The sequence below is a fragment of the Meles meles genome, chromosome 15, assembly GCF_922984935.1.
Source record: "Meles meles chromosome 15, mMelMel3.1 paternal haplotype, whole genome shotgun sequence".
Taxonomy (NCBI): Eukaryota; Metazoa; Chordata; class Mammalia; order Carnivora; family Mustelidae; genus Meles; species Meles meles.
This window is the reverse complement of record NC_060080.1, coordinates 68586227-68597127: the sequence shown is the minus strand read 5'-3', so window position 1 is coordinate 68597127 and position 10901 is coordinate 68586227. Positions and strand designations below refer to the sequence as shown.

General features: G+C 37.6%; 1 protein-coding gene across 6 annotated transcripts in view; it reads right to left on the bottom strand.

The window, feature by feature from the left end:
* Positions 1-323: 323 nt before the first annotated feature.
* Positions 324-10901, bottom strand: part of ASB3 (ankyrin repeat and SOCS box containing 3) — a 107274-nt gene continuing 96696 nt past the window's right edge. For all 6 annotated transcript variants that reach the window (XM_045978721.1, XM_045978722.1, XM_045978723.1 and 3 more), the window contains one exon: positions 324-2235. In XM_045978721.1, the coding sequence (XP_045834677.1) occupies positions 2030-2235 (206 nt within the window). In that variant the 3' untranslated portion in view covers positions 324-2029. The remainder of the gene's footprint in view (positions 2236-10901) is intronic.

The window sequence follows — 10901 nt, the reverse complement described above, 5'->3', positions numbered from 1 at the left end:
TCTTTGTTTTAAGTCATAGAAATCATAAATATTTTATTATAAAGTAATCTAAAAGAAAGATATATTTTATACTTTATATTTATGTTTTAAATAGCAGGGTCTTTTATTATTTTTTTAAAGATTTTATTTATTTATTTGACAGAGAGAGATCACAAGTAGGCAGGGAGGCAGGCAGAGAGAGAGCGGGAAGCAGGCTCCCCACTGAGCAGAGAGCCCAATGCAGGGCTCGATCCCAGGACCCTGATATCATGACCTGAGCCGAAGACAGAGGTTTAACCCACTAAGCCACCCAGGCACCCCTAGCAGGGTCTTTTAAATGTCTCTGAATTATCCATTTTCAGATTTTTAAGAACAAGATCTAAATGATGTTATGGATAGTTTAATTTTTACTACACATTTGAACATGAACAAAAACACATAAGAAGACTCACCCTCAAATGAAACATTCTATGTGCATTTGGCCCTAATAATAAACCAGTTATGTTCAAAACTGGAGACCTAGGGTTTGGAAAAATAAAGATTAGAACAACATTTAAAAATTACTACACAGTACATACATTCTTGGAATTTCTTTATTAAGTATCAGAATTTCCACCTGGTTTTCCACATCTACACTTATTTCTGCTGTATACCCACATTCAAACACCATCTCCACCCACAGGCAGCAACTATAGCTCTAATCTGCACCGAGTTCAGTTGTCCCTCTGGACCTTAACAATGCTCCGTTATTTGGTCTTCATCACGGCTTTTATCAAATAGCAAAGGCCTATCAGGGATGGCCTTGGCTGACACACTCCCATTTATTTCAAGCCACAGGATCCCATTAGGACAGAAGACCTGCCCTCCTGTGGACTCACTTTCTAGTTGTCTATCATGACAATAACGCTTTCATAAACTTTCTTTTAAGATTGGTCCCAACGGCATATTACCACAGCTCACCTGATTCGGTGATTAGTTCTCTCTGACCATAGATTTATATTGAGCATCTGTAAAACCAATGAGATGGTGTCTCATTAACCTAGAATTCTGAGGTCCAAATTTCATAGGATCAAGGACCATGTGATAACCTATCTAGATAACAAAAAGGAAGAACATTATAATATTAATATAACTGGCAATCATTGCATCATAGGATCAAAGCTGCCCTTAGATTTGGAGGCTGAATGGAGGCTGAACGGAGGCTGAATGTTTTATTTGATACTAACTGACTCGGAAATACATAGGTGTCTTTTTTTAAAGATGGTGCCACAGAAATGCCCCTCTCAGTCTCCTGATTTGTATTCTAAATGTGGAAAAATGCTTCTTTATTTCAATACTGACCTAATTTTTTCCAACTGAGCCTATTTCAGAGTTTAGTCTGGTCTTGCTTTTGCAGAAATGGGAGTTTCTTTCAGTCAAAGAGAGTATCAAGAACTGGGGGAGGGGAACCAACAATAACAGCAAAATTATTCATTTTCTATATTCTTTAAAGAAAAAAAAGTTCTCCCCTGAGTTTATCTGTGAAAAGCCAATGAGAAGAAATTCTTCATAAAACTGACTAAATGAAGAGATGAGAATGGAATATAAAAGCTTTTTATAAACATAAAAGATAGTCAATCTCAAATAAAATAATAATAATAATAATAATAGATTCAACCCCATTGTGTGTACACTTCCAGGGAAGTTTTATGCATTTCTTTCTAAGCTCCTAGGCCTAGGCAAACACAGAATCATAGGCAGAAATATGCCATGGTTAGCACTAGAAGCAGCATCACAGTTCATTAACAGAATAAAGCAAAAAATGTTAGGTAAATGAATCTACAACATAAAAATGTGCTGGTGAATCTGTTATAAAGCAACATAAGTGAGGTTAACAGTATTTTTTTTTTAACCAGGAAGCCAACTGTAAACATTTGCATTTAACTACTGCCCCCCACAAACCTAACCAACCACACAAACAAAAATCATCTTTTATGACTATAAAATCATGAAGAATTTGTACTGCATGGCTCTTTGTTTTGGTGGTTTTCAGAGTAAGACATGAGCTGCATTAAGTAGCTTTGCTGACTTCTCCACCTTGAGTAACTGCCAATTCTGGAACTTCATTCATCCTTAGAACTTCTGCATAGAGCAAATAATTATGTAGGCTTCTGGGAAGTGGCAACTGACAGATAAAACTGTCAGATCGGAGGTGTTCTGGTTTTACACTGGACCGAATTTCCAAACGGCAAAGGTGGGTGAGGGATGGAACAGAGGCTGGAGAAACAAAAAAAGGAAAGATGAAATTTTTTTAAATTTTCTTTTTACAATCTTTCTAATTCTTTGTAGCAAAAGAGAAAGCCTATGTTACTTAGCTTACTTTTGAAAGATTTGTTGGGTGGGTATGACCACAACAAACTTTATTCCTTTTATTCTTTTTACACCATTCCAATTCCTCTCTTTTCAGTTGCTGGCCACACATTGAAAAGTCAGTTTCGGGGTCACATAAAACTAAACGTTCACATTCTAAAGATATGGCAAGGGGTGCCTGGGTGGCTCAGTGGGTTAAAGCCTCTGCCTTCGGCTCAGGTCATGATCTCAGGATCCTGGGATGGAGGCCCGCATCGGGCTCTCTGCTCAGCGGGGAGCCTGCTTCCCCCCTTCTCTCTACCTGCCTCTCTGCCTACTTGTGATCTCTCTCTGTCAAATAAATAAATAAAATCTTTTTTAAAAAACGGATGAACTAATTTTAGAAATGATAGAAACTTAACAGCAGCAAATATCATATCCCTCTGACTCTGTTTTATTGCAAATGGTCTCTCGACCGACCACACCAAGTGAATAAACAAGTAATTTGTAGAAGTTTTCCTCTTTTTATCTATGACACTGAATGAAAATTTACACTGACATAGAGAGGAAAGGAGCACTTACTGAGTACCTATTATGTCACATGCCCAGACACTCCACAAACATTATCTATCTTCATTAACCCTATGAGGCATAGACTATCACACACCTATAGAGGTAAGAAAACAGGTTTAAGAGGATTAGGTAACTTTCCAAAGGTTATACATCTTGTACATGGTGGAGCCAGGATTCAAACTCAAGTGCCTATGACCCCAAAGCATGCACACACACTTAAAACTACTGCTGCCAAAAGCTAATTACCAACTAGGGGACAATACAGAGGTACTTACTTAAGAATCATTAAGATAGCATTTCATTTTCTAAGATGAGAAGTGTTAACTAAAGAAGCTAATGTCAGAGTGCATGGGTGGTTCGGTCAGCTAAGAGTCTGCCTTGGGTCGTGATCTCAGGGGCCTGGGATGGAGCCCCACATCGGGCTCCCGGCTCAGCAGATGGTCTGTTTCTCCCTCTCTCTCTATTGCTACCCCTGCTTGTGCTTGCATGCTTTCTCTCTCTCAAATAAATAAAATCTTAAAAAAAAAAAAAAAAAAGAAGAAGCTAATGTCCATAGAAACTGAGAGTGTTAAAAACAACTATTGGTTTTATGTATGAATCAAATCTCAAGTCTTTTATTAGTCTAAGAAATTTTTTATAAATCCTCATGAAATGTAATAATGATTAACAGACCAGGATCAGAACAGCAGAGGCAAGTACTATCAGGAACCCAGCTGATATCAGACCAGCTGGGATGACTCCAAGTCCAGTGTTCTGTAAACTAATACCCTGTAGGACCTGCCATTGTAATTTTCTAGTATCTTCAACACCTTCCAAACCACTGAAGTTAATCCATCACCTAACATTTTACTTTAAGCTTACTGGCTTAAATGTAGTCTATTAAGAGTGTGGGAAACTCCTCAAACCACGGTTTTTCAAAATGCCAAATAAGAAAAGCTAAGGAGTTACCTGATTTGGTACATAATTCTGAATCTAAGAAAAGATGAGAATTTTCTTAAACCATAACTCATAGACTCTCCATTACAGACAGTAGGACTACAGCATCTACAATACATAGCACAATTATTTCTAGTGTTTCTATATCTATATCTTGTTTAAATTTTACCCTATGCTGCAAACTTAAAGGAAGAATCCTTTTCTCACTTCTAAGATGGGAAAACACAGGTGAGGAGAGCAACACAGAGATAAGCAAGAATGCATACAAAAAGCATGCCTAAACTGCAAAGCCCACAGGTTTCCAAATGAGTAAGTGGGTTCAACTTCAATGAGTAGGTTAACCATTTTGAACTATTACATAATAAAGAAGCCCTCTCACCCAGTAATATAGGAACAACAACTGGGCCTAAGGCCAATGGGTATGTACAAATGTCATAAAAGCTTTAGAAACAAGCATAATTGATTCTTGGGAAGCACACAACTCAGCTTGTATGAACACCAGCACGTAGGCATACTAGAAAGTAGTCTGTCTGCTGCAAACACTAAGCAAACCATGGGCATGGTCAGGTGGGACTGACAGAGGAAGTGACAAGATCGGGATATGTGAGTTACAGGGAGGTTGGTTAAGAGAATTTTTACTTATATTCAGTAGGGGTTTAATATGCATCTTATTCAATTGAAATCTCTTCTTTCTGCAAATCGTTTGAGATAGAGCCTTATTACACACCCAGAAGGAAAGTGAAGGATGGCTGTAGAACCTGGGAGCCCCACCTGGGGCTAAAGGATTCTCAATGCCTCGCCAGCTTCTCTGACTTGACACATCACCGACTTACAAACTCTTCAGGCTGAGGAGATCTCCTCTGACTGCCGCACAGTCTCCTACCAATAAGCCTTTCCAGGCCATCTGACTACCCCACCCCACTATGTTCAAAGCTAAAGAAACCATTTATTTGTTTGTGTGTGTGTGTATGCATGTATATGTAATATGTATGTGGAAATGTAATCATTTGTGATCAAGCCCCCAGGGACCAGCACACGTCTGCTATGAGAAGTTTAAGTAACTTGCCCATGTTGACAGTCTATACATCAACAGAAGAGCGGATATTAGATCCAAGTGATTTGACTCCAAGCCTAGGGTTCCTTGAAGTTTGAAAAACCCAAAATAGTTCTCTAACATCTTCTAAGCCACTGAAACTATCCTAAGTTTTAGAAGATCTTTCCATTTCACATATTTTTTTAAAAGGCATATAGTTACTTGAGATTGGTTACAATTCTAATTGTACCATTTTGGTTTTTCTCCTGTGAGCACAATAGATCAATGGCACCATGAACACTGAGAGGGAAGAACTATACTCACTTGAACTGAAGGGAATCTTTCACCAGCAGATTATTAACACAGACAATAATATACACCTCAGTGACATCTTAGTGTAATATGCCAGTGAATACTAAGGGAACTTTATAGTCATATATGCAATATTTCAAAGCTCTCAAAATTCCTATGAAAGTTTTAGTGATGCATGGTATTTCCAGATGTGTTACCACTAGGCTGATAGAAGATCAAGCCATGTCTTCAATTTATAACAGGGAAATAGCCCAGAAGCTCTACATACATAAAAACATACTTTCATGAAAACCTGTTAAAACCAGATTTTAAGGGGCGCCTGGGTGGCTCAGTGGGTTAAGCCTCTGCCTTCGGCTCAGGTCATGATCCCAGGATCCTGGGATCGAGTCCCGCATCGGCTCTCTGCTCAGCAGGGAGCCTGCTTCCCCTCTCTCTCTGCCCGCCTCTCTGTCTGCTTGTGATCTCTGTGTCAAATAAATAAATAAAATCTTTAAAAAAACAAACAAACAAACCAGATTTTAATTTGTTAAATACATGTCTGTCTTCTTGGATTATGGCACTGATGGTAGCCTAGAAAATGATGTTTGAAACCATATTATAATTTTAAGTCACTTTTCTGACCCAATCACTTTAGTATATTAAACCTAGTTTATCTATACATGCAGTAGCAAACAACATTTAACCTTACATTCCTATACAGAATTATTCAAATTTGTTCTTTTTGTTATATGTACTGACAGAACATTGAAAATAGAAGGCTACATGTTCTATGAAGTTTTACTAAGACAAAACATGACAAAATTAAACTCCACAATTCTTTTTTTTTTTAAGATTTTATTTATTTATTTGACAGACAGAGATCACAAGTAGGCAGAGAGGCAGGCAGAGCGAGAGGAGGAAGCAGGCTCCCCGCTGAGCAGAGAGCCCGATGCCGGGCTCAATCCCAGGCCCTGGGATCATGACCTGAGCCAAAGGCAGAGGCTTTAACCCATTGAGCCACCCAGGCGCCCCTCCACAATTCTTAATTCATTATGCTTACTAATGCCAACCTTATTATAGCACAGAACTACATGTACATCATACATACCCACTGTCTGTATTTTCCACAACCAATCATCCCCAGCCTGCCCTCATGCCAATATTTAAATGATCTATCTGCCTGGACTATATTTCTATGGTTCCTCTGCACGGTTTTCCACATTAAATGCATTCATTTGCTTTCTGGGCCATCTAGTACAATTTATATTTCCAACATGAATATACTGTCTTTCTGGTTGGCTTCCATCCTTTGTTTCCAGTCTTTCTTAATTTACCAGTATAGTCTCTCTCCCTTCCACTGATTACAACCAAAAACTCTAGACAACATACAAAAAGCAATTACCTGAGGGTTCTGAAAAATAAACAACAGAAAGATTAGGGCAGGAAATCAAAACATGGGGAATGACCAATAGAAGAGCAATAAGCAAAATGAATGGAAATAGTACCATATAGTAAAAAGACCTGTCTGGAGTTGAGAAGCCGTTATTAACAAGTTGTATAACCTTGGACAAGTCATTTAAATACTTTGACCTTGAGTTCTTCCTCTGTAACATGGGCATAATGCCTCATCTATAAAATGGACATGATGCTACCTCTCTGCATTGAAAGGCTGTTGATGAGGTTCAGGTTAGAACACATTTGCAAAAGCATTTTATAAACTATACAATAACATACAAATCCTAGACACCACCTAATCTAGTGATTCCCCAAATGTTTTGACTACACACTCAATGAGGGAAAAGTCTTTGAGTATATAACCCCAATGTGTAAATACTTAATTACATATGAATAATATGTATATACTATTAGGTTAACAATATTTGTACTATAAAATACATAAAATTAAAAAAATAAATAAATAAAATTTAAAAATACATAAAATTTAACAAATAAGCTAAAATAAGAAATACTTTTTAAAAATGTTTATTAGAGGTATAAAACCTTTTTTAGTTTTACTAAAAATATTAATATTAATATTATTTTAACAAGAGTGAGGTGATTGATTAAGCTTTACAAATTTAATTCGTAGTGACTTGGCAATTCCAAGATTGGGCTCTAGGTCCAGTTTATTTCAATATTTGGATATAAGGGCTAATGTAGCTTTAGATATTAGATATATAGATATTAGATAAAAAAAAATCTTATTAAAGTATGAGGTCCAAATGGGAGGAATACATTGTAGCTTAGTTGAACTAATCAGGATACTATCCGATCCCACCTACTAATTATGCAAAAGTTTTTATCAAAATTTATCCAATAAATTTCTATTTTTTCTGTTATCAGTTTATAAGCTAATTAGAAAGTTTTGCTTCTCTACATGTTTATGAAATGCATTCAAAACCCAAGAAAATGGTTTCTAACTATTTTAAACGCATCAATATGAGAGTTTTTCTAGCTGACACACATTGTTTTTGGCAAGAAAATCACTTAACAATAGAAGTACTTTCTGTTTTCAGAATTATCTTCCCAAGCAAAGCTTTCTTTCAGAAAGTGGTTTCCTTTTCACTCAGTTAAAATACCACCTTTACATTAAATCAACAGAATTTTTAGAAAATATGCACTAGGATTCATACTACTGATACCTATTTATCACCAAGAAAAAGAACGTTAAGAAAAATCAGAACAGTGGTATTTTAGGGAAAAAAAAGTATATAATCCATCTTTAAGTCCAAGAACTCTTAAATACTGCATCATAGGAGAATGAACAAACCTCTATTTGTATAAACAATTATTGTGGTCACTTCCATCACACTATAAAGTACTACAAAGACTCTAATATATTTCAAAAGTCATGTTTTTAGGAAGTTAACCACCACGGTATTACTTTGTGCTATTCGCATTTCAACTCCTTTCCTGTATTAGCCTATTAATGATGTAATAAACTCATTTCATGTTATCTCCATTTCCTAACATGTACAGAAAAGTAAGCTGCCACATCAGTAGTCATTCTTTTTTTTTTTTAAAGATTTTATTTATTTATTAGAGAGAGAGAGAGAGAGCGTGCACAGGTAAGCAGAGCAGCAGGCAGAGGGAGAGGGAGAAGCAGGCTCTCCGTTGAGCAGGAAGCCTGATGTGGGGCTCGATCCCAGGACCCCGAGATCATGACCTGGGCAAAAGGCAGCTGCTTAACCAACTGAGCCACCCAGATGCCCCAACTATCAGTAGTCATTCTTACACAGATTTTCCAAAAAAACGTTTTTCTAACCCATGTGGAAACATGGGTACAAAGCATTGGGTCATGTGTGTTCAGTTGGGGTAGGGGAGAGACAAAAACTCAATTCTTACAACTACATCACTAGTAGAGAAGAGAAAAGACAAAATGAAAGGGAACTTAATCATTGATAAGCAATTTCATCTTCCTCTTTCGTACTTTTAGAATGCCTCTCTGGAGTCTAGAATATTTGCAAGTTACTAAAATCATCTAGCCTAAGCAATTTCCGGTGGTTATCAAAATACAAAATGAATCATGGTCTTAGAATCTCCTAGAAAACATATTCTTAAAAAAAAAAAAAGAAAGAAAAATACATTAGGGTTATAATACATTAGGGTATTATAACACAGTAATCTGAGACAAGAGGAAAAAATGAGACTCAATATTATAAAGCAAATTTTAACTGTCTCTATAACTATTCCATAAAGTTTTCGGGATACCCCATTCTACCATAAACAAACTCACCTACATCTAGAACTCTGGAGAGAAAACTCTCTCCACCTCTGTCCTCACAGAGGCCTGATCCTCGCCAGGAAATTACTTCCTTGACCAATTTCTCACCCAGAATTTTCTCATTCTTCCACCCCTGTCACACCTACCACAAAGTCTAGGAGGCAAATGGAGCATTCTCATGGTTCTGCACCAATTCCAGACCTATGGCTTTCTGTCTTTAAATTCGAGCATAGACTATTGCCTGTCCTTCCAGACTCTGTTCTCCCTTACTGCCAGTACACTCAATCTTTAGTACGTGGAGACCTCAGGTCCCCAGACTCTTCCTACCACTGGTCTATCAGATCCCTTCCTTTCTCATGTCCTTTCCTATTCAGACTGGATTCCACGAGGCCCATCACTTACATTATTTTTATCATCCTCAATTCTTCTCTAAAGGTTCTGACAATCCCCAGGACCAATCTAACCACTCTCTTTCTGCACTTCAACACAGAGAAAGAGAATCGATGCTGGGGAAAAAATGATCCCATAATCATACAAGCTAGTACCACTTGCAACCTCTACCAGGTCTGTAGGGTTACAAGGGACCTACTTTCCTAGTCCCTCATTCATTTCCCACAACCACCATTCTCAAACATCTGGTTCCCACCCTACTGTCACTTAAGTCTCCCCAGCGCCATTTCCTTCCTACTTCAAAGCGAAACAGGAGGCCTGCAGGGCCCATTCTATCTGCAGGCCTAGTTCTCCAACTATAAACGTATCTCCAACCACACCAGCTTCATTACTCTTCTTCTCTCAAAGAGATGGGTCTCTTTAAGGCTAATCCTATCTCCCTCTGGCTTATCTGAAATCTTATTACATAAATAATCACTTTATCTAATCAAATCTTTAATGTTGTTGTTTTTACGAACTGAGACCCTTTAATCTATAAAACAAGTTGAGCCTCTGCCACCACCTGGCATCATCATTCCCTTAGTCACTGCATTAAAGAACTATGCTCACTCTATTTCTTCATTCATAAATTCTGTCAGTGTCTAACACAGAGCTGACATGAATTAAAGAATCCACTCACTAAGGAATTAATGGATATAAACAGCGAGATTTGTAAATGTCCACCTACAGAAATACTTACATGATAGCTTCTCTTCACTGAAGACTTCTGCCTGTGGTCCATATTTGTAACTAAAATTACAGACTAAATGATTTAAAAATTCTCAAATGAACAAGCTCTCAGGAGCTAAAGCTTCTATTCTAATTGGCTTTCCACCCTAAAATAGGTATTTTGGGTCTAGAAAATAATTTTTTTTTTTTTAACTGGGATACAGCTGTCCCCGGGATCCGCCTGTGCACATATCCAACACAGTACATAAGCAGGAGGAGTAAGATGGTCTTTCAAATAATACTGATGATGTGAAACCTGAAATACTTTTTAAAAATTCTGTTTTAGGGGTGCCTGGGTGGCTCAGTCAGTTAAGCGTCTGACTTCGGCTCAGGTCACGATCCCAGCTTCCTGGGATCCAGCCCCGCCTAGCGCTCCCTGCTCAGCAGGGAGCTTTCTTCTCTCTCTCCCTCTGCCTGCTGCTCTGCCTACTTGTGCTCTCACTCTATCACTCTGTCAAATGAACAAATAAAATCTTTTTTTAAAAAATCATTAAAAATTCTGTTATAATTGCTATAGGGCAACATTTTCTCCTCTCTTAGCTTACCAACAGACTACTGACAACATCAGAACAGTTTTAATGGCAAAATGTCCCAGCAACTATAGCTACAACCCATTAGTACCTAGTTTAGCAAGAATTTCCCCACCACACACATACACACACACACACACACACACACACACACACACACACACACGCCCATGCAGATTAGTAAGAAATGCTAGTGATGCTACACTTGGATTAGTAAGAGGCTGTGTGAAGCTAAAATTATAAGTGGGCAGATGGAATCTTGTTAAAATTTTAAGTTAACTATAAATTCCTCATAAAAAAAAACAAAACTAAGTCTGGCTCTTAAATCTAACAATAAGGGCAGTCTTTA